General features: G+C 48.4%; 1 protein-coding gene across 1 annotated transcript; it reads right to left on the bottom strand.

Annotated features, from left to right (window-relative positions):
- Positions 1-332: 332 nt before the first annotated feature.
- LOC308267977 (uncharacterized protein C19orf47) lies at positions 333-22,966 on the bottom strand (the record flags this gene model as incomplete). Its single annotated transcript, XM_080702946.1, has 9 exons — positions 333-824; positions 2,946-3,016; positions 5,841-5,990; positions 7,995-8,132; positions 13,495-13,576; positions 15,922-16,036; positions 16,144-16,231; positions 19,885-19,936; positions 22,922-22,966. 9 exons carry the CDS (start codon positions 22,964-22,966, stop codon positions 333-335), a joined length of 1,233 nt encoding a protein of 410 aa, XP_080559072.1.
- Between the last annotated feature and the right edge of the window lie 797 nt (positions 22,967-23,763).

Below are 23,763 nucleotides of genomic sequence, written 5' to 3'. Positions count from 1 at the left end.
GCAGATGCTGCTGAGAGGGAAGAAGGGGCTAAAGGAGAGAAGGGCACCTGGCACTCGAGAGAGGTAGAAGAGGGTCCTGCCAAGGCCACAGCCAGAGAGCAGAGGGCAGAGGGCAGGAGAGATAGGAGAGTCCGAGAGTGGGCAAGGCCAGGCCGCAGCGACCATCCCGGACAGGAAAAATGGTGAGTCCCCAGTGATTGGGCCCAGTGTGAGTGGCTGAGGGAGACAGCAGTGTCATCAGGAGCTGGGGGCGGGGGCGGTGAGCGGGCCCTGGAGAGGGGCAGGGCAGACACCTGCAGCTCCTGCAGCCCGCACCCCACCCAGCACATGGGCTAGGTCCTGCGGCCCAGTCTTTTGAACACGCTCACAGTGCCTGCGTGGTCCATTTGGGCACCAAGGCCCTCGGTGGAGCTGCTCCCCCGGGGCCCCACCAGAGTCCTCTTAATGGTGACCTTGACCTTGGCCGAGGACTTACTCTTGGTGCTCGTGACCTGGCTGTCCTGGGCCTCGGGCACAAGGGTGGCCTTGCCCAGTCTCTGGATGATGCTGACTTTTGACGGGGACTCTGGCTTCCTCTCGAGCCCAGGGCGTGAGGAAAGTGCCAGGCGCCGCAGCGTTGGGGTGGCAGCGGCTGTCACTGAGCTTGTGGCCTTGGCTTTGACAGTCAGTGCTGGCTGGGAACTGGCTTTGGCTGGACCCCGTCCTAGCTTCTTCAAGACCCCGGCGTACTGCAAGACAGAGCTGCTGCTGTCGTTGTCACTGTCCCAAGCGAGATCTTCATCCATCTCTGGGGTGGCCCCCAGGCGGCTGAAAACTCCAGTGGGCTGTAGGGTCAGAGACAGGACAGTGGGTCATCTAGTCACTCAAAATGTTGTCGAGTGCCCAGCCCCCTGGAACTCACTATTGGGAGAAACATCCAATAGTGACATCCTAGATAGTGGTGACAGCCATGATGGGGAGGTCCAGGGGACCAGGGGAGCCCAGAGAAAGCATCTGACCTTGCCTGGAAGTTCAGGGAAGACTCCCTGGGACAGGGCACCGTTCAGCTGAGATCTGGAAGTGGGTCTAATAGAGAGGGGAAACAAGAGGGTGTGCTGCAGAGGACCACTGGCGAGGTCTACTGTGAGCATGGGGGGTGTCATCTGGTCATTTACTCAGCAAATAGTTCTGAACCCCAGCTCTGTACCTGGCCCTAGGCTGGCAGTGCTGGGGATACAGCAGTGGTCAAGACAGCTCCAGCCCTGTTCTGATGGGACTCACAGTCCAGTGGGGGAGACAGAGTTGGCCCCCAAATGACACCAATAATTCTGTAAGTATGCTGGGCATGGTGGCACACACTTGTAATACCATTACTTGGAAGGCTGAGTCAGGAGGACACAGGTTCACAGCCAGCATTAGCTACTTAGTGAGTTCATCTGCATTTAAGGAGACCCGTTTCAAAAATAAAGAATAAAATATAGAGCTGGGGGTGTAGCTTGGAGGTAGAATGCCCCTGGGTTCAATCCTCAGTTCTTTAAAAAAAAAAAAATTCTTTAAGTATGACAGACATACAATGAACAGAGGATTGGAGGGTAAGTTTGTCTCCCCTGAGTTCAGAGGGGTTTTCTTTCTTATTTATTTATTTATTTATTTATTTATTTATTTATTTATTTATTTGGTACTGGGGGTGGAACCCAGGGGCTTTTCTACTTCCGGGCTATACTCCCAGACCTATTTATATTTTATTTGGAAACAAGGTCTCACTAAGTTGCTGAGGGCCTCACTCAGTAGCTGAGGCTGTGCATCCTCCTGTCTCAGCCTCCCATGTGCTGGGATGACAAGCGTGCACCAGCACACCCAGCAATCAGAGGGGTTTTCTGAACTCCTTCTGAAGCCAGGCCCTCCAGGATAAATGAGCAGAGAGCAGTGCTTGACACTAAGGTAGGAACAATAATCGTATTTACTAAGCACTTACTATGTGGCAAACTTTTTTTGGGGGGGTGGTGGTATTGGGGATTGAACCCAAAAAACATTTTACCTCTGAGCTATACTTCCAGCCCCACTTTATTTTTTATTTTGAAACAGCGTCTCACTATGTTGCTAAGAATCTCCTTAAATTGCTGAGGCTGGTCTCGAACCTGTGATCCTCCTGTCTCAACCACCTCCTAAGTACTGGGATTACGGGCATGTGCCGCCCACCGATGAGATGCAGGAGGTGAGAGACAGCCAGAGTGGTTGCACCTGGTGAGCACCAGATGGAGGAGGAGACACAGCTGAGGAGGTGACATCTTAGGAGCAGCAGGCACCAGCACCAGCAGGATCATCTCACTTATATCTGTGAGCTGTACTACACAGATGAGGGAACTGAGACCCAATGGGCTTAAGTGACATTGGAAAGGCGATGGCTGGCCCCAGCGGGATTCAGGTTGTGGCCTACAAAACTGCAGGCCATGGCAAGAGAGTGGGCTTCATTACGGGAAAAGCCTGGGGTGGGGGGTCTTGCAGGAGAGGAGGACGCTGGTCCCGTGAGCAGCGCACACAGCTGCTGCAGGGACGGGGTTGCAGGGCGTCCATGGTAGCTGTATGAGAACGGTTAGAGGGCCATGAGTCTGTCCAGGCAAGGAAAGGTGACAGCAGGGGTGGAGAGAGAGATGGAGGCGCCCGACGCAGTGACTAGGTAGAGTGGGGATGGCAGCAGCCCTGACCCAGCTGCCTAGGCGAGGAGAGGCTTTGGGGCGAGAAGCAGAGGCCAGCTGTGACACGGTGAGTTGAAGGCGTCCAGCAGAAATCAGCACAGAGTAGGGCTGGGTTGGAAGTTAAGAGAGGTCAACTAGTGCAAAGAAGGGAACTGAGGGCGGGGGAGCCAGCACCCAAACACGTGAGGGGTGCGATGTGGAAGTATCAAACGATACCCAGGGAAGACAAGGGTTTTCAGGCCCTTTGTTGCCAGACCATTCCCCACTCACTTTACTCCCCGTCGTGGTGTCTGCCTTGGTCTCAGCGCCGAGGCGGTCAAACACAGATGTCCTGTGGAGACCTGGGAGGGAAGCAAGGCCATGAGGCAGCACCTGACCAGCAGCCCCTGGGCCCGGGCCCAGACTGAGCCCCATGTGGATCCCGAGGGAGGGGACCATGGAGCTGCAGAACCAGGCAGCTCTGTGCAGCAGGGCCAGGCTGTGCGGGCGCAGGCTGTGCCTCTACACTGTTGGCTATGTTGACCTTCCCCACCTGCTCCTAACTACCGTCAAATGTGGGAAAGAGCAACTAGAACCACACCTTAGCTGGGCGTGGTGGAGCACACTTGGAATCCCAGCATTTGGAGGCTGAGACAGGAGGATCGCGGTTTGTGGCCAGCCTCAGCTACTTAGTGAGGCCCTTTGCAACTCAGTGAGACCCAGTTTCAAAACAAAGAATAAAAAATAGGGCTGGGGGTGTAGCTCTGAGGTAGAATGCCCCTGGGTTCCATTCCCAGTACCGCAAAAAAAAAAAAAAAAAAAAAATAGAACATCTTAACACCCCACAACCCTAGTACCTAGTACAAGTTCATGAAATAAATGTGTCTAGACAAAGAGTCCTTTTCTTTTAGTACTGAGAAATGAACGGGGTGAGGGGGGTGTTCTATCACAGAGATATACCCCCAGCCCTTTTAACTTTTTTATTTTGAAACAGGGTCTCATTAATTTACCTCAAGCTGGCCATGAACCTGCAATCCTCCTGTCTCAGACTTCCAAGTACAGGGATTACAAGCATGTGGGCACTCAGCTAGGGAAAGAGTTCTTAATCCTTTTATGTTCCTTTTACTTTGGGGATCATTGATCTCTGAAAGAATATATTGAATAGTAGCGAGTCCTCTCCCTAACTAATAACCCAAGTCCTTCCCAAGATCGCTATCATTTTAGTACTTTATAAACTAACTGAAGTTGTATGGCGGTTCATGCCTGTAATCTCAGTACTTAAAAGGCTGTGACAGGAGGACTGCAGGTTCAAAGCCAGCCTCAGGAACTCAGTGAAACCCTGTTTCCAATAAAATAGGGCGGGGGGGGGGGTGTAGCTCAGAGGTAGAATGCCCTTACCTTAAAAAACAAACAAAAATAAACACAAAAACAAAAACCAAGCTGGGTGTGGTGGCTCACACTTGTAATTCCAGCATTTAGGAGGCTGACACCAGAGGATTGTGGTTTGTGGACAGCCTCAGCTACTTAGTGAGGGCCTTCGCAACTTAGACCCTATTTCAAAATAAAGAATAAAAAAAAAAAATAGGGCAGGGGGTATAGCTCGGAGATCAAACGCCTCTGGGTTCCATCTCCAGACACCCCCCCCAAAAAAAATAACAAGCAGGGCATGGAGGCACACGCTTATAATCCCAGCACTTGAGAGGCTGAGACAGGAGGATCGCACAGGTTCGAAGCCAGCCTCAGCTACTTAGTGAGGCTCTTAGCAACTTAGTGAAACCCTGTTTCCAAATAATATATAAAATAGGTCTGGGAGTATAGCCCGGAGGTAGAAAAGCCCCTGGGTTCCACCCCCAGTACCCCCCCACACTAATAATAATAACAATAACAATAACAATAACAATAACAATAATAAAAATAATAATAACAGCCAGGTATGGTGGGGCACACTTGTAATCCCAGCATTCGGAAAGCTGAGACGGGAGGATTGCGGTTTGTGAAAAGCCTCAGCTACTTAGGCCCTTCGCAACTTAGTGAGACCCTGTTTCAAAATAAAGAATAATATATATATATATATATATAGGGCAGGGGGTATAGCTCAGAGGTCAAATGCCTCTGGGTTCCATCTCCAGACCCTCCCCCCAAAAATAACAAGCAGGGCATGGAGGCACACATTTATAATACCAACACTTGGGAGGCTGAGACAGGAGGATCGCACAGGTTTAAAGCCAGCCTCAGCTACTTAGTGAGGCTCTCAGCAACTTAGTGACACCCTGTTTCCAAATAATATATAAAATAGGTCTGGGAGTATAGCACAGAGGTAGAAAAGCCCCTGGGTTCCACCCCCAGTACCACACACACACACACACAAAATAACAATAATAAAAATATAACAGCCAGGTATGGTGAGGCACACTTGTAATCCCAGCATTCGGGAGGCTGAGACAGGAGGATTGCGGTTTGTGAACAGCCTCAGCTACTTAGTGAGCCCCCCCACAACTTAGTAAGACCCTGTTTCAAAATAAATAGCCGGGCGTGGTGGCGCATGCTTGTAATCCCCGCGCTTGGGAGGCAGAGACAGGAGGATTGCGCAGGTTCGAAGCCAGCGCTGGCTCAAGAGTCCCTGTTTCCAAATAAAGAAGTATAAAAATAGGTCTGGGAGTGTAGCCCAGAGGTAGAAGGGCTTCCAGGAACCCCAGTACCACAAAAATAAATAAATAAATAAATAAATAAATAAATAAATAAATAATAAGGCTGGGGGGTGTAGCTCAGAGTTAGAATACCCCTGGGTTCCATCCCCAGTACCACAAAAAGAAAGAAGGAAGGAAGGAAGGAAAAAAGGAAGGAAGGAAGGAAAGAAAGAAAATAACAATTCAATCCTTAGTACTAAAAAAAAAAAAAAAAAAAAAATTGGGTGTGGTAGTACACATTTGTAATCCCAGTACTTGGAAGACTGAGACAGGAGTATCACAGGTTTGAAGCCAGCATCAATGAGGTGCTCAGCAACTTGATGAAACCTTGTTTACAAATTAAAAAAAAAAAAAATAGGTTTGGGGGTGTAGCCTGGAGGTAGAAGGCCCCTGGGGTTCTACCCCTAGTACCACAATAAATGAATGAATAGGGCTGGGGTGAAGCCAGCCAGCCAGTCAGCAGCCAAGTCTCAGTGCCTAGTGCCACACAGACCAGTACCTTTTGCCGCCTGCTGCTGCTCTAGGATCTTGCGGGTCCGGGGAGTGGTGCCCTTGGGCATGTTGATGATGTACTTCCCCTCCATCTCCGCAGTGACCCGGCGTCGTTTAGTGGGAACCACCAGGCTCTCCTCCTCTCTGCGGGCCAGGGCTGCTGAGGGAAGAGGGCAAGGGCTCAGCACCCCCTGGGATGCAGTGTTCTCCCAGGGTGGAGGCCCGACACCAGGCAAAGGTTACGCATTAGTTCTCTAGCCTCATGTTCACATGACTGCACTCCTTTATCTGCCCACTAGCCGTCTGTCCCCAACTACCACCACTAACTGAGCCACCAAAGAACTCAGAAGTCTAGGCATGACCGGGCACAGAAGACACTCAGAATCTCCAGGCCCTGGTGGGCACCCAGGCACTTGGTGTCTAATCTCACTCCAGCTTGAATGCCTTCAGACAGGGAACCTTCTGGGTGTTGAAAAGATTCTAGAATGCCATAGGTACTGCTGTTTCAACTGTGTTCACTTTTCTTTTCTTTCTTTTTTTTTTTTTTTTTTTTTTTGGTGGTGCTGGGGTTCCTGGAAGCCCTTCTACCTCCGGGCTACACTCCCACGGGCTACACTCCCAGACCTGTTTTTGAACTTTATGTGGAAACAGGGTCTCTTAAGCCAGCAAGGCTGGCTCCGAACCAGCGCGATTCTCCTGTCTCTGCCTCCCAAGCGCGGGGATTACAAGCGTGCGCCACCACGCCCGGCCTGTGCTCACTTTTCAACAATAATTTGACATTTGGGCAGCATGCCAAAATGAGCTATACTTTTTGCGTGTGTGTGTGGTACTGGGAATTGAACCCAGGGACATTCTACCTCTGAGCCACACCCCCAGCCCTATTTTATTGGAAACAGGGTCTCACTAAGTTGCCGAGGCTGGCCTTGAACCTGCAATCCTACTGTCTCAGCCTTTTAAGTACTGAGATTACAGGCATGAACCACCATACAACTTCAGTTAGTTTATAAATTACTAAAATGATAGCAATCTTGGGAAGGACTGGCTCTTTTACCCCTCCATGGAGTTGAGGAAACTCTTTTTTAAAAATCAAGTATATGAGCCAGGTGTGGTGGCACACGCTTGTAATCCCAGCATTTGGGAGGTTGAGATAGGAGGATCACAGTTGGAGGACAGCCTCAGCCACTTAGTGAGGCCCTTTGTAACTCAGTGAGACCCTGTTTCAAAATAAAGAATAAAAATAGGGCTGAGGGTGTAGCTCAGAGGTAGACTGCACCTGGGTTCCATCCCCAGTACAAAAAAAAAAAAAATTAAGTATATGGCCAGGCATGGTGGTGCACACTTGTAATCCCAGCATTCAGGAGGCGGAAACCAGAGGATCACAGTTCCTGGACAGCCTCAGCTATTTAGAGAAACTCTTTGCTTCTGTTTCAAAAAATAAAAAGACTGGCTGGGCGTGGTGGCACACGCTTATAATCCCCACGCTTGGGAGGCGGAGACAGGAGGATCACACAGGTTCGAAGCCAGCCGCACTGGCTTAAGAGACCCTGTTTTCAAATAAAAAAAGTATAAAATAGGTCTGGGAGTGTAGCCCGGAGGTAGAAGGGCTTCCAACAAGGCAGGAGAGCACAGCAGAGGGAGGGCTTGGGTGTCCAAAGGCTGAAGTTCCACTGCCAGTTTTCAAGCTGAGACTGGGAAGAGGAACAGGGGACAACCATGGGGAACGCTGAGCAGGAAGACTGCTCTAGAAGGAGGCTGAGTCAGTGGGCAGGAGGAAGAGAGGCAAGAGATGAGCTTGAACCTTATCAGGAAAATGGATGCACTGGGGGCCAGAGGATCAGACTGAGGGTCTTAAAGGAGCCCTCTGGCTACTGAAAGGAGGCTGTAGGTTCTTTACCGTTGACCCAGGCATTAAGCACAGGGAATGTCTGCTGGGAAAGACTTTGCCACTGAGTGACAAGAACCATGCACATGTGCCTCGCTCAATTCTCCATCTTGGGTGCTTCCCACCATCCCAGCTACAGTGAGGCCCACAGTTGTGTGGGGACTTGACCAAGTCCAAACACTCTGTATACCTTACAGCCTTCGAAGCACCACCCTCAAATACCTCTGCCAACCCACATTCACCTCCAGCTCCTCCCGCCACCTGCCCAGGTCCCCTCACCAGCAGCTTTAGCACTCTTTGCTGCCATCTTGTTGGAGACAGTGACGGAGATCTTGGAAGTGCTAGTGTCTGGCCGTCTCAGGGGAGTGCTAGGTGGGGAGTCACGGTTCAAGCTGTTGGCAATCATTCGGGAGGCAGCTGTGGAGGAAGAGGAGAGTCCAGTCAGCTGGGGCCTGGGGAAGGCCTAAGCCAGCCATGTCAGGGCTAGAGTGGAGAAGGTGCACACCAGACTGACTGAGGTGGGGCTGCACCGCCCTCACGATGGGGACAGTTACCACAAGCCCATCCACCTGCCCTTTACAAAAGGGTCAGCACCACACCCCCAAGTTAGTGACCCGGCCTTGCGAGGAGCTCATGCCTCCCCTCCCCATGCCGTTTCCACTAAGCTTGGCTCTGGGATTCTCCTTGCCCAGCAGGTGAAATCTCCTCAGAGCACTTGCTGTTTCTTCTTTTTTTTTCAGTTTTTCTTTTTCTTTTTCATTTTTATGGGAACCAGGACTTCTACCTCCAGGGTACATCCCCAGACTTTTTTTTTTTTTTTTTTTTTGGACACAGGGTTTCAGTAAGTTGCTGAGAAGGTAGCTGAGGCTGGCTTTGAATCTGTGCCTTCCAAGTACTGAGATTACAAGTGTGCGTCACCAGCTATTTGCTCTTTCTTCTGCCCAGAATGCTGCTCCCAGATATCAAGAGGCTCACTCTGCCTCTTCACTCAGGTCTCCTCCATATGGCCAGACAAAACGTCCCTGGCGACCCAACCAAACCAGCTCCTATCACCTCTGCTGCCCTGGCCCCATATATTTTTTCTTAATAGAATGATTTACTTAATAGCTATACTTTTTCTTAGTAGCACTCAGCACTGTGTGACAGTAAATTATATATTTTTAAAGCTGAGCATGGTGGCACCTGCCTGTAATCCCAGTCCTTGAGAGGTTGAGATAGGTGGGTCACAGGTTCCAGGCCAGCCTCAGCTACCGACCAAGATGCTATTTTAAAGTAAAAAGGGCTGGAGGTGTAGCTCAGAGGTAGTATGCCCCGAGGTTCAACCCCTAGTGCCAAAATAAAATAAAACAAAACACTAAATATTGTTGTTGTTTACTGGTGAACTCCTCCAAAAGATTGTAAGCTCCATGAAGAGGTACAGTCTATATCCCTGACGCCTGAATGGTTCTGACCCATCATCATAGGTCCTCAATAAATATCTGCTAAGGACATGACACGATCATCAAAACCACCAACATCCCTATTTTGATGGGATCCACTGCAAGCCATTCTATAGAGGAGGAAACCGGGACCTAGGGAGGGGAGTCACTCAGCCAGGCCCCTAAGCATTGTGGGTCTGATGCCAGCTGGGCTGCAGTAAACAGAAAAGTGGCCTCCTTCTGGCAATGGGTGGGCAGTATCTGGCAGCCTGTCTCCTGTAGAGGAGAAGGAGGGACGCGCAGGGTGCACAGGTGGGAGCTACAGCATACTGACTAGAGGGCAAACCTGGAGTGAGGAAGGATATAGGTCTTAGTGGATGCTGCTAGGTCTAAAGCATGGGTTTCAAGAGCTCTTAGGAGTCATACCTGGTGGCATATGCCTATAATCCTAGTACTTGGGAAGCTGAAACAGGAGTATTGAAAGCTAGAGGCCGGCTTCAGCAACTTAGCAAGATCCTCAGTACCTTGGTGGAAACCCGTGTAGCTCAGAGAGAAAATTCCCCTGGGTTAGAGGGAAGGAGGGGGAGGGGAAGAAAAGAGGGGAAGGGAAGGGAGAGAGAATATGAATAAATGAATAAGAGCCAGGGTAGTGGGTTCCCTAGAGAGGGGCAGTGACAGGGAGGGGCACAAGATGGATTCTGGAAGGCCAGTCATGTTTCTGTTTCTGTATTTGGATACAGCTTACAGGCGCCACACAGGTGAGAATCATTTAGCTGGGCCATTATGATCAAACCTTTTTTTTTCTTCCTTCCTTCCTTCCTTTCTTTCTTTCTTTCTTTCTTTCTTTCTTTCTTTCTTTCTTTCTTTCTTTTTTTGGTGGTACTGGGGTTCCTGAAAGCCCTTCTACCTCCGGGCTACACTCCCAGACCTATTTTATATTTTTTTATTTGGAAACAGGGTCTCTTAAACCAGGGCAGCTGGCTTCGAACCAACACGATCCTGTCTCCACCTCCCAAGCTGGGGATTACAAGCATGCGCCACCACCACCGGCCAAACCTTTTTCTGCATATAAGATGTGAAGCGAAGCAAGGTGGCACCTCAGCACCTTAGTGAGGCTTTCAGCAACTTAGCAAGACCCAGCTTCCAAATAAAAAATGAAATAGGTCTAAAAGTATAGCTCAGAGGTAAAATGCTGGTTCAATTCCAGTGCTACCCCTCAAAAAAAAAAAAAAAAAAAAAGAAAGAAAGAAAGAAAGAAAGAAAGAAAGAAAGAAAAAAAAGAAAGAAGGAAAAAAAAAATGTGAGACTCCGGCAGAAATGAACCGATTTGTTCAGCTCCCCTGGATCCATGCCTTTGGGTCAGTCTGACCCATGCTGACTCTGGCCTACTGGATAATTGATGGCACTGACCAAGTCACTCCAGTTGGCCTAGATGACAGCAAGTCAACCATCAGAAATGTGAATGAAACCATCCATCATCACCCAGCCTCAACCTACCTCCCCATCAGTGCCAAGATCAGCTAAGTTGGTTCAGAGCAGAACTAACCAGTCAACCTATAAACTTATGAGATACAAATGTCTATGTTTAAAAGCACAGTTTTGCCAGGCACGGCAGTGTGCACCTGTAGTCCCAACTACTTAGGAGGCTGAAGTGCGAGGCTCATGTAAGCCGAGGAGTTTGAGACCAGCCTAGTCAACACTGCAAGAGCTCATCTCAAAAATCAAACACCACCCCTCTAGGGTGGGAGGGTAATTTTTAAATTTTTATTTTTAAAAAGGTGGTATCATATGGCCAAGAAAAGGAGGAAGCATATACCATCGATCTTCATCCTTAAGATTCTGTATTTGCAAATTACCTACTCACTAAACTTGTAACCCCAACATTAATACAAGGGGTGCTTTCTGCATTCTTTCACAGACTTGTTCAGCAAAAACTGTGAGTCATCTGAAACACGTTCCCAACTGAGGGCAGGTAAGGTGCTGCTGCCTCTTGGGTTTAGCTTTCATAATACAGAAAAGTGTTCTTTCCACCATCTATTAAATTTAGTGCAACAAATGTCTCTTTTTCACATGTGTGCCGGGGGGGGGGGTGTATTGGGGACTGAACCCAGAGACATTCTACCTCTAAGCTACAATCCCAGCTCTATTTTATTTATTTATTTATTTATTTATTTATTTATTTATTTATTTATTTAGTACTAGAGAGAGAATCCAAGGGCATTTGACCTCCGAGCTATACCCCCTGCCCTATTTTTTATTCTTTACTTTTTTTTTTTTTTTTTTTTTTTTTTTTTTTGGTGGTACTGGGGTTTCTGGAAGCCCTTCTACCTCTGGGCTACATTCCCAGACCTATTTTGTATTTTTATTTGGAAACAGGGTCCAGCGCGCGTGGCTGGCTTCAAACCTGCGCGATCCTCCTGTCTCTGCCTCCCAAGCGCGGGGATTACAAGCGTGCGCCACCACGCCCAGCTATTCTCTACTTTTGAAACCGGGTCTCATTGAGTTGCAGAGGGCCTCACGAGTAGCTGAGGCTGTCCACAAACCATGATCCTTAGGTCTCAGCCTCCCGAATGCTGGGATTACAAGCGTGCGCCACCACGCCTGGCGTTACTTTATTTTGAAACAGGGTCTCAGTACTTGCAGAGGCTTCCCTAAATTGCTAAGGCTAAGCTGGGTGTGGTGGTGCATGCTTGTAATCCCAGCATTTGGGAAGCTGAGACAGGAGGATCACGATTTGCAGACAGTCTAAGCTACTAAGTTAGGCCCTCTGCAACTTAGTGAGATACTGTTTCAAGATAAAGAATTAAAAATAGGGCAGGGGGTGTAGCTTGGAGGTCGAATGTCCTTGGGTTCCAGCCCCAGCCAGAAAAAAAAAAAATTCCAGTATTTGGGAGGCTGAAACAGAAGGATCACAGTTCACAGCCAGCCTCAGCTACTTAGTGAGGTGCTTTGCAACTCAGTGAGACCTGTTTCAAAATGAAGAATAAGCCAGGCGTGGTGATGCACTCTTGTAATCCCCGTGCTTGGGAGGGTAAAACAGGAGGATTGCACAGGTTCAAAGCCAGCCTCAGTTACTTAGTGAGGCTCTCTGCAACTTAGTGATATCCTGTTTCCAAATAAAATATAAGACAGATCTGGGAGTAGAGCTCAGAGGTAGAAAGCCCCTAGGTTCCACCCCCAGTACCACCAAAAAAAGAAAGAAAGGGAAAAGGAAAAAAAGAAAGAATAAAAATAGGGCTGGGTGTGTAGCTCAGAGATAGAGAGATAGAATGCCCTTGGGTTCCATCTCCAGTACCACCAAAAAAAAAAAAAATGAGGTATAGTGCTGTTGGCTGTGAGTTCAATGTCAATGAGTCAATGGTATATAGTAAATAGAAACACGTATCCAGGGCACAGTGGCCCACACCTGTAATCCCAGCAATTTAGGAGGCTGAGACAGAAAGATCAAAAGTTCAAGATCAGAGCCAGGAGTAGCAGTGCATGCTTGCCATCCCAGCATTTGGGAGGCTGAGACAGGAAGATCAGGGTTCGCAGCCAGCCTCGGCTACTTAGTGAGGTCTTTTGCAACTCAGTGAGACCATTTCAAAATAAAGAATAAAGCCGGGCGTGGTGGTGCACGCCTGTAATCCCTGCACTTGGGAGGCTGAGACAGGAGGATTGCACGGGTTCGAAGCCAGCCTCAGCTACTTAGTGAGGCTTTCAGCAACTTAGTGAGACCATGTTTCCAAATAAAATATAAAAAAGGTCTGGGAGTACAGCCTGGAGGTAGAAAGCCTCTGGGTTCTACCCCCAGTACCACCAAAAAATAAAAAAATAAAAAAAATAAAAAATAGGGGGTGGGTGTGTAGCTCAGAGGTAGAATGCCCCTGGGTTCCATCCCCAGTACTACAAAAAAAAAAAAAAAAAAAAAAAGTTCAAGATCAGCCTGGCAACTTAGTGAGACTCTGTCTCAAAAATAAAAAAATAGAAAGACCTGGGGTATACCTCAGTGTAGAGCTGGGTTCAGTAGTGTGCTTAATCCCTAGTGCGAAGGAGGAGGGGTATAGATGACTTTGCTCTCACCTCTACAAACTACAGGAGGGATGGGCCAGGAATGGTGGGTATGCCTATATTCCCAATACTTGGGAGGCTGAGACAGGAGGAGTGCAGGTTCGAGGCCAGCCTCAGCACTTAGACCCTGTTTCAAAATAAGAAAATAAAAAGGGCTAGTGGTATCACTCAAAGGTAGAATACCTTTGGATTCAATTCCTAGTACACAACAAACAAATAACCTCCAAAACTCAAGGAGGAGTGGGATGGCCAAGTGTGTCCCCTTTGCTGACAGTGTGACGACAGAAGGGGCCTGCACGGAGGAGACTCACCTCTAGAAGCACCACGGCGGAGCTCGCCCGGGAGGGGACTGGGACCACAGGGCACCGACTCAGTGGCAGCTTTGCACATGTCCTGTAAAAATAGGCACCTGTTTACCCCAACACAGAGAGGAAATGTACCTGACTGCTAGAGAAGAGATATTTAAACATTTCATTCCTAGCCAGGCGTGGTGGCGCTCACTTGTAATTCCCGCGCTTAGGAGGCTGAGACAGGAGGATCACACAGGTTCAAAGCCAGCTACTTAGTGAGGCTCTCAGCAACTTAGTGAGACCCAGTTTCCAAATAAAGTATAAAATAGGTCTGGGAGTAGAGCCCGGAGGTAGAAAAGCCCCTGGGTTTCCACCCCCAGTAATACAAAAAATAAAACATTTCATTCCTGACTAGGAGAAAGCATCAGGCACACCCAAACTGGGGGACAGCCTACAATACCTAGCCAGTATTCTTTAAAACTGTCAAGGAGCCGGGTGTGGTAGCGCACGCTTATAATCCCGGCATTTGGGAGGCTGAGACAGGAGGATCCCAGTGCACAGACAACCTCAGTTACATAGTGAGGCCCTCTGCAACTCAGTGAGACCCTGTTTCAAAATAAAGAATAAAAAATAGGGCTGGGGGTGTAGCTCGGAGGTCGAATGCCCCTGGGTTCCATGCCCAGTAACACACACACACACACACACACACACACACACACACACACACACACACCTGTCAAGGATAAGCTGGGCACAGTGACACGCACCTGTAACCCCAATACTTAGAAAGCTGAGACAGGATGATTATGATTTCGAGGACAGCCTCAGCAACTTATTGAGACTCTTAGCAACCTAGCAAGAACCTGTTTCAAAGTAAAAAATAAAAAGGTGCTGGGAAGTCAGGCACAATGGTGCACACCTGGAATCCTAGTACTTGGGAGGTTGAGACAGGAGGAGTACGCATTCAAGGCCAACCACTGCAGCTTACTGAGAAACTGTTTTTTTGTTTTGTTTTTGTGGTACTAGGGATGGAAAGCACGGGCCTTCTATCTTCGGGCTACACTCCCAGACCTATTTTATATTTTGTCTGGAAACAGGGTCTCACTAAGTTACTGAGAGCCTCACTCAGTAGCTGAGGCTGGCTTTGAACCTGTGCGATCCTCCTGTCTCAGCCTCCCAAGCACCAGGATTACAAGCATGCGCCACCATGCCCAGCTCGAGAAACTGTTTTAAAATAAATAAAATAGGCTGGGGGTATAACCCAGAAGTAGAATGCCTCTGGGTTTAATCCCCAGTGCCATAAAAAAAAAAGTGGGGGAGGCTAGGGTTATAGCTCAGAGCTAGAATGCCCCAGAGTTTAATCCCCAGTATCAAAACTAAAAACACTATTAAGGATAAGGGCTGGAGGTGTACCTCAGGGGCAGAGAGCTTGCTTAGCATGCAGAAGTCCCTGGGTTCAGTCCCTAGCACTAAAAAGAAAAGAAAAGAAAAGAGAAAAGGAGCCAGGTATAGTGGTACACTCCTATAATCCCAATACTTGGGAGGCAAAAACAGGAAGATCACAGGTTTGAGGCCAGCCTCAGCAACTTAGTGAGACCCAGTTTCAATTTTTTTGTGTGTGTGGAAACCCTTCTACTTCCGGGTTACACTCCCAGACACCTATTTTTTATATTTTTATTTGGAAACAGGGTCTCTTAAGCCATCGCGGCTGGCTTCGAACCTGAGTGATCCTGTCTCCGCCTCCCAAGCGCGGGGATTACAAGGGTGCACCACCACGCCCGGCCAATTTTTTTTTAAAGGGTTGGGGGTGTGTAGCTGGGAGGTATAATGCTCATGAGTTCAATCCTTAGAAATACACATGCGCGCGTGCACACACACACACACACACACACACACACACACACACAGCTCCTCTGTACCCTCAGGTACAGAGGGATGATAATTATGATGATGAGAATTCACAACAAGCCGGGCGTGGTGGCACACGCTTATAATCCCAGCATTTGGGAGGCTGAGACTGGAGGATCGTGGTTCGTGGACAGCCTCAGCTATTTAGTGAGGCCCTCTGCAACTCAGTGAGACTCTGTTTCAAAATAAAGAATAAAAAATTAGGCAGGGGAAGTAGCTCGGAGGTAGAATGTCCGTGGGTTCCATCCCCAGACCCGCAAGAAAAAAACCATTTTTCACAACAACAAAAATGGTTCCAGAGAGACTACAATGAGAATCTACTTCAGGCAGCTTACAGTAGGCTATCTTGATACCTTTCTGCTTTTTAGAAGCAGAGAACATAAGGCTCAGAGAGGCTGGGCCACATGGCACACAGCAAATGTCTGAACCAGCCTCGAGACCCAGGTCTACCTGCCTTTGCCACCAGGTGCCGAGCTGGCTCTGCAACTGCCCTGCCACTGCTACACTAAAGCCAGGGACGAGGCAAGGCAGAGCACCCACCTGGCGGTGCACCACCTTGGCGTGCTTGAGGATGGCAATGATGTCGCCCACCACGGTCACGCCCAGCTCGTTCATGATTTCCTTGTTGAGATCCAGCAGCATGCTCTTCTGGATCCTGAAAGGGAGAGTTGGCAGTGAAGCCCCAGGTAAGCCAGGGTGGGTGGGCCAGCCAGCTCTCCGCTTCCCCGGCCCAGGCCGAGCCCTGTCCCTGGGTCACCTCACCTGTTATCCACAAACATCACGGCGTAATTAACGGCAGGCCCGGGAGGAATGCCGGCTTCCTTAAAGAACTGGATCCACTCGGAGGTGGCTGGGGAGTTGGACAGGGCTTGTTATTCACATCCTTCTCTCCAGGGAATGAATAGCAGTAGCAAAACCTCCACAGCAGGGACTCCCACAGATTAGGTGCTCATCAAGTCAGGCCGTGGGCACTCACACCAAGGAAGGAAGCCCTCTGACCATCCTGGAGGTAAGCGGTACTGAGGAAACTGAGGCAGAGATAGGCTGGGCAACTCCCACAGCACGATGCTAACAGGGGCAGAGCTTCCAGATGCTTAACCTTCTCCTTCCAGTTTTAACATTATTCCACTTAGCCAATGACTGATTTGAGAAAACGTCTACTCTGTTCTTTCTGCCCTGGCCTCGACAGGAAGCCCAGGTACAGAGGAAGGGTCACAGAGCCAGTCCACGGGCTGCCGAGTAGCACCCCTGCCTCAGAGGCCCAAAAGTAACTAACATAGGCCAGGCATGTGTTATCCCAGCATTCACGAGGCTGAGACAGGAGGATTGTGGTTCGCAGACAGCCTCAGCTACTTAGCGAGGCCCTTTGCAACTCAGTGAGACCCTGTTTCAAAATAAAGAATAAAAAAAAGGGCTGGGGTGTAGCTTGAAGGTAGAATGCCCCTGGGTTCCATCCCCAGTACTGAAAAAACAAATTTTAAAAAGAAACATGCTTTGAAACCTGGGTTCAAAATCAAACCAAAACAGCAATAACAGCTGGGCGTAGTGGCGCACGCTTGTAATCCCCGCGCTTGGGTGGCTGAGACAGGAGGATCGCACAGGTTTAAAGCCAGACTCAGCTACTTAGCGAGGCCGCAACTTAGTAAGACCTTGTTTCAAAATAAATAAACATAGGGCTGGGGGTGTAGCTCAGAGGTAGAATGTCCCTGGGTTCAATCCCCCCACTGCAAAAAATAAATAAAAAGAAAATATGTGGCCAATTAAACTAGCATAAGCCACTGGTTAAGATGTAGCCCACTTCAGAAATGTTAACGTTGTGCAACAGTGTGTCTTAGATCAGTGAGATGGGGTTTGCTGTGCATCCCAGGGAGATTCACAAGTGTATTCACTCCAGCATGTCTATCTGAGCCTCAACTCAGAGCAAAGCAGTATCAGCCGGTTGTAGGCTTATAGTGGCATGTGCCTGTAATCCCAGTATTTGGGAGGTTAAGACAGAAGAATCACAGGTTCAAGGACATCCTCGGCAATGTAGTGGACAGCCTAGCAAGACCCTGGTTCAAACAAAAATAACAAAAGCTGGGGATGTAGCTCCGAGGTAGAATGCCCCTGGGTCCAGTCCCCGTATACCACATGTACTCATATTTATACACACACACAAAGAGAGAGAAGAAGAAAAAAGGAGGAGGAGGAGAAGAGAAAGAGAAGAAGAGGAGAAGGAGGAGGAGGAGGAGAAGAAGGAGAAAAAAGAGAAGAGGAAGAGGAAGAGAAGGAGAAGAGGTAGAGAAGGAGGAGAAGAGAAGATGAGAAAAGATGAGAAAAGAAGAGAAAGGAGGAGGAGAAAGAAGAGGAGGAGGAGAAAGGAGAAGGAGGAGGAAGAGGAAGAGGAAAAAGAGGAAGGGAAGAAGAGGAAGAGAAAGAAGATAATGAGGAGGAAGAGGAGGAGGAGGAGGAGGAGGAGGAGGAATGCAAAACAAGGTATGATAGCACACACTTGTAATCCCAGTAGTTGGGAGGCTGAGACAGAAGGATCACAGGTTCGCAGTCAGCCTCAGCTATTTAGTGAGGCCCTCCGCAATTTAGTGAGATCCTGTTTCAAAATAAAGAATAAAAGCTGGGCATGGTGGCACGGGCTTTTAATCCCAGTGCTTGGGAGGCTGAGACAGAAGGATCCCACAGGTTCGAAATCAGTCTCAGCTACTTAGTGAGGCTCTCATCAACTTAGTGAGACCCTGTTTGCAAATAAAGTATAAAATAGGTCTGGGAGAACCAAATGTGGTGGTGCGTGTTTGTAATCCCAGCATTTGGGAGACTGAGACAGGATTGTGCAGATTTGAAGCCAGCCTCAGCTACTTAGTGAGGTCCTTTGCAACTCAGTGAGACCCTGTTTCAAAATAAAGAATAAAAAATAGGGCTGGGGATGTCACTCAGAGGTAGAATGCCCCTGGGTTCCATCCTTAGTACCGCAAAAAAAAAAAAAAAGTAGGTCTGGGAATATAGCCCTGAGGTAGAAAAACCCCTGGGTTCCACCCCCAGTACCACACACACACACAAATAGGGCTGGGGATATAACACCGAGGTAAAATGCCTCTGGGTTCAATTCCAGTACTACAAAAATACATACATACATACATACATACATACATACATACATACATACAAACAAACAAAATAGAGCTGGGCGCGGAGCTCAAAGGTGAATGCCCCTGGGTCCAATCCCCAGTGCCACACACATGTGCAATATTCCTGGACAGATTGTGTCACTCACTTGGTGGCATACTATATAGCAGTGAAAAGAAAAAACAACAGCTATACATGACCACAGAGTGGTACAAAAGAAACCAGACACAAAAGGACACATGGCAGGATTTTATTTGTATAAATTCAAAATCCAAGTCTTAGCCGGACATGGTGGCACATGTCTGTAATCCCAGTACTTGGGAGGCTGAGACAAAAGGAATACAGGTTCAAGGCCAGCCTCAGCAATTTAGTGAGCCCCTATTTCAAAATAAGAAATAAAAAGGGTTTGGGGTGTAGGTGGAAGTTAAAATGCCCCTGGGTTTAATCTCCAGTACCACAGGGAGGGAAAAAAAAAAAAAGAGTTGGAGATGCTCCTGGGTTCCATCCCCAGTACTACAAAAGAAAGAAAGAAAGAAAGAAAGAAAGAAAGAAAGAAAGAAAGAAAGAAAGAAAGAAAGAAAGAAAAGGTTGGTTGGTTTTGCTTTGCTTCTGTGCTGTATATAAATGTGATTATAAAGGAAATACTCAGATGTTTGCTTTATAGTTGTCCTTAAAAATCATGCATATACATTTTAGGTACTTTGCTATTTATACAATACATCTCAAAATTCTCCAAAGTGATCAATTAATTTCTGTACCTTTCTTGTTGTACGACCCTCCCCTGCCCCTCCCAGGGTTCTGTAAAAGAAGAACTGCAAAAACCACTAGGACTCTGACTCTCGTTCTCTCACATTCTTGAGGTGGCCTGTGTTCTCCCTTGAACATGTCTTCACTTTTCTAAATAAACCTGTCTTTTTCTCTGAAAAATCTAAATAACTAATTTCTGTACCTTGGCAATCCTGAAATATCTAAAGAAAGGCTGGTAAGATCACAATAACCTTATCATGACAAGGCTCATGAAAACCATGGATAGTAAACATTTATCAAGAATGATGCCCAAGCTTTCACAGGCAGCAACCTCCATGATGCCACTATTAAGAGCTCCATTTTGCAGGTGAGAAAACCAAGGCTGAGAGGCTGTGTGGGAGCTGTGCAGGGCTTCAGAGCTCAAGTTCTTCATGGCTAAAGTGCGCAATCAGGAGGCCCAGATACAGAGGGGCAGGTGGCCTTGAGCAGGCCCCAGCCCCACCCCTACCTCCATCCGTCAGAGCACAGCTGTTCCTGCCAGTGTCCAGTCCTCCCTTCCCGGGCCCCATTTTCCCCCACCAAGGTCATACCTCAGGAAAGGGCAGTGGAAAGGGGCCCTGCCCAGAGGGCCAGACTCACCCATAGTCACCGAGACCATCGTCTCCCTGGCCCTGACCCTGCTCCCCGGAGCCTGGAAGAGAAAACGAAAGGAGAAGGCCCATAAGTCGCGACTGCCGAGAGCGTGTCCGTCTCCCTGTGCCTATCTGTCTGCCAGAGGAGCATTCCTGGGCTAGGGGATCACCAGCCAGGAATAGACAGGAGCAGCTGGCAGGACACATCAGCCTAGGACAGAGCTGCCACCACAGCTATCGCTGCTGCTGGGGACAAGTCACAGGGATGGCAAATGTCCACAGCTCCCATCCCACATGCCCCAAAGGGTCTGGCTGAAACAGGAATGGGATGGTAAAAAGACGCTTCCTGCCCAAACTTCCACCATGAATACCCACCCGTGCCTTCACCCACTTGTCCACTATCTAATAAGTGCCTGATATGTGTGAGGCATTTAGGGATACCGGGGGAACAAAACAAGGGGCGCCAGCATGTAGTCGGAAAAGGGAAACGGAGACAGAGAGGAGACAGCCAAACACGGTGCGTGTGTTACAAACTGTGTCTCAAAGAAAATATGCTGGGCCTTAGAAGGGAGGATGACAGTTTTCAACAGGGTAATCCAGCTGACGTGTGCAGCTATAATCCAGGTAACTCAGGAGGAGACTGATGCAGGATGATCAAAAGTTGAAGGGCAGCCTGGCAACTTAGCAAGACCCTGGCTCGAAGTAAAAAATTAAAAAGGCTGGGAAGCCAGGGATGGTGGCACCTGTCTGTAATCCCAATACTTGGCAGGCTGACAAGAAGATCACAGGTTGGAGGCCAGCCTCAGCAATACAGTAAGATCCTCAGATACTCAGTGAGACTGTTTCAAAACAAAAAATAAAAGAGGGTGGAGGTGTAGCTAGGAAGTAGAACCCCCCAAGTTAAAAAAAAAAAGTGGGGGCTGAGATATAGCTTAGAGTGCCCCTGGTTCAATCCCCAGTATCAAAAGATTAAAAAAAAAAAAAAAAGTGGTCAAGGAAAACCTAAAGTGACGTGTAGAGACCAAAGGGGGGAAGGAGGGAGGCGTGTGCTTTTACAGAAGGTACAGCAAGTCCAGCTCCCTGAGCCAGGAGCTCCCCTGGCATGTGTACAGCCAATGAGGAGCCAGAGAGGCTGCAGTGGAATAAGTGAGCGAGGAGGGCAGGGCAAGACAGGTCAGAGACATGGGGAACAGATCAGGAGGGGCCCCAGAAGAAAAGGAAATTCCACTTAGAGAGGATGAACAGATGCTGGGAGGCAGAAAAGACAGCAGCACCCGCGGGAACGTCTCCAGACAGGAGCGGAGGAGATGAAGGAGCACTAAAGGACTGGTGGCCTCTCTCCACCTCCCTGCCCTCTCCTTTACTTGTCGTCTCCCACCAGACCCAGGCCCGCCCCGGTGCTGACCTTTCTCTCTTCCCTGCCCAGCCCCTCCACAGGGTGCAGAGGCCCTTGCTCCCAGAACCTTTTGTTTACTATCCCATAAGATCTGCCCCACCCCTCGGCCCATTTTGATGGTTTAACAGAAGGGCTAAGAGCATGGACTCTGGCTGGGTGTGGTGGTGCACACTTGTAATCCCAGTATTTGGAAGGCTTTCACAGGAGGGTCACAGTTTGAGGACAGCCTCAGCTACTTAGTGAGGCCTTATTTCAAAAAAAAGAATAAAAAATTCAGCTGGGGGTAAGCTGGGCATGGTGACGCACACTGATAATCTCAGTACTTGGAAGGCTGAGACAGGAGGATCGCAGGTTCGCAGCCAACCTCAGCAACTTGTGAGGCCCTTTGTAACCTAGTAAGAACCTGTTTTAAAATAAAGAATAAAAAATAGGGCTGGGAATGGAGCTCAGAGGTAGAATGCCCCTAGGTTCTATTTTTGATACCACACACACAAAAAAAGAGTATGGACTCTGGAGCCAGGTATAGAGGCATATACCTATAATCTCAGCCTCTCAGGAGGCTGAGGCAGGAAGATTCCAAATTTGAAGCTAACCTGGGCAACTTATGGAGACTCTATCTCAAAATAAAAAAAGCTGGGGATATAGCTCAGTGGCAGAATACTCCTGGGTTCAATCCACAATACAAAGGGGGGAAGAAAGAGTAAGACTCTGGAACTAAACTGCAGGGTTCAATCCAGCTCTACCACTTACTAACCATGTGACCTTGACCAGTCCAACCTCTGTGTCCCCATCTGTGAATTGATACGGTATAGACATTACTGACCTTGGAAGACTGCCATGAGAGCAGGTGAGTTTCTTTGTATGCAGTGCGTGGAGCATACTATGTAGGCTAGAAATGTTACACATGGCCTCATCCCCAGGCCTCCCTCCCACCCAACCTTTCTGCTCCATCAGGTCCTCTGCCTGCCTCTCAGCTTTGTTTTGTTTGAAATAGGGTCTCAGCCAGGCGTGGTGGTGCACGCTTGTAATCCCCGCGCTTGGGAGGCTGAGACAGGAGGATCGCACAGGTTCGAAGCCAGCCTCAGCTACTTAGTGAGGCTCTCAGCAACTTAGTGAGACCTGTTTCCAAATAAAATATAAAAACAGGTCTGGGAGTATAGCCCGGAAGTAGAAAGTCTAGCCTCTGGGTTTCACCCCCAGTACCACCAAAAAAAAAAAAAGGTCTCAAACCTAGCGTGATGAAGTATGCGTGCTATCCCAGTATGTGGGAGGCTGAGACAGGAGGATCGCTTTTCACAGTCAGACTCAGCTACTTAGTGAGACCCTGTTTCAAAATAAAGAATAAAAAATAGGCCTGGGAAGCCTATGCTTGACACTCTGAGATTCACTTTTCCGTCTGGATTATACTGCTGGACAAAAACAATACAAACGGCATTTCTCAAAGAGCAAGGCATGGAGAGGCTTTAGTATGTCAGACAGAAGAGGAACTCACAGACCAAGCACCAACTCTGCACCAGGACCAGAGCCAATGGTCATGAGTAAAGACCATTATTATGTGTGAAGACTATTATTAGCCCCATTTTAATCAATAAAAAACCTGACTCACTGAGGAACAGTCATTTGTCAAATGTCACATCTAGCAACTCACCTTACTGGGATTCAAAAACAAGTTCTCCCTGATTCTGATGCCCATGGAGTAGGCCCTTTTGAGTGTTTACCACATGCCAGGAACTGAGTATGTACAGTTTTCAGTGACTTTTCACAACCAACCTGGGAAAAAAGTAAAAATGAGCAAAGTTAAAACAGGTAAGAATAGCAGGTTCAAGGTCATGCAGCAAATAACAGCAGAGCCAGGACTTGAACTCAAGTCATTCTGATGACTGTGGTGAATGCTGAGTGAGGGATTACTATGAGCTGGGGACAGTGGCCAGTTTTTGCAAGGTCTCAGCTATTGCTTATTAGAATCCTTTAAGTACTAAGCCAGGCGTGATGGGGCACACTTTTGTAATCCCAGCATTTGGGAGGCTGAGACCGGAGGATCGCAGTTCATGGACAGCCTCAGCTACTTAGGCCCTTCGAAACTCAGTAAGACCCTGTTTCAAAAATAAAAAGACGAAGCCGGGTGTGGTGGCGCACGCTTGTAATCCCAGCATTCGGGAATCTGAGACCTGGAGGATCGCGGTTCGTGGACAGCCTCAGCTACTTAGTGAGGCCCTCTGCAACTCAGTGAGACCTGGTTTCAAAATAAAGAACAAAAAATAGGGCAGGGGGAGTAGCTCGGAGGTCAAATGCCCCTGGGTTCCATCCCCAGACCCGCAAAAAAATAAAAATTAAAAATAAATAAATAAAAAGATGATAAAAACAGGGCTGGGGGTGTAGCTCGGAGATACAATGCCCCTGGGTTCCATTCTCAGTACCATAAAAAAAAAAAAAATCCTTTAAGTACTGATATTTTTCTCCACTGCTGGGCTCAATTGCCTTTTTCTACCA

The sequence above is a fragment of the Muscardinus avellanarius genome (assembly GCF_963383645.1).
Source record: "Muscardinus avellanarius genome assembly, chromosome: 10".
Taxonomy (NCBI): domain Eukaryota; kingdom Metazoa; phylum Chordata; class Mammalia; order Rodentia; family Gliridae; genus Muscardinus; species Muscardinus avellanarius.
Note: the sequence above shows the minus strand (reverse complement) of the source record. Positions and strands in the feature narration are given on the sequence as shown.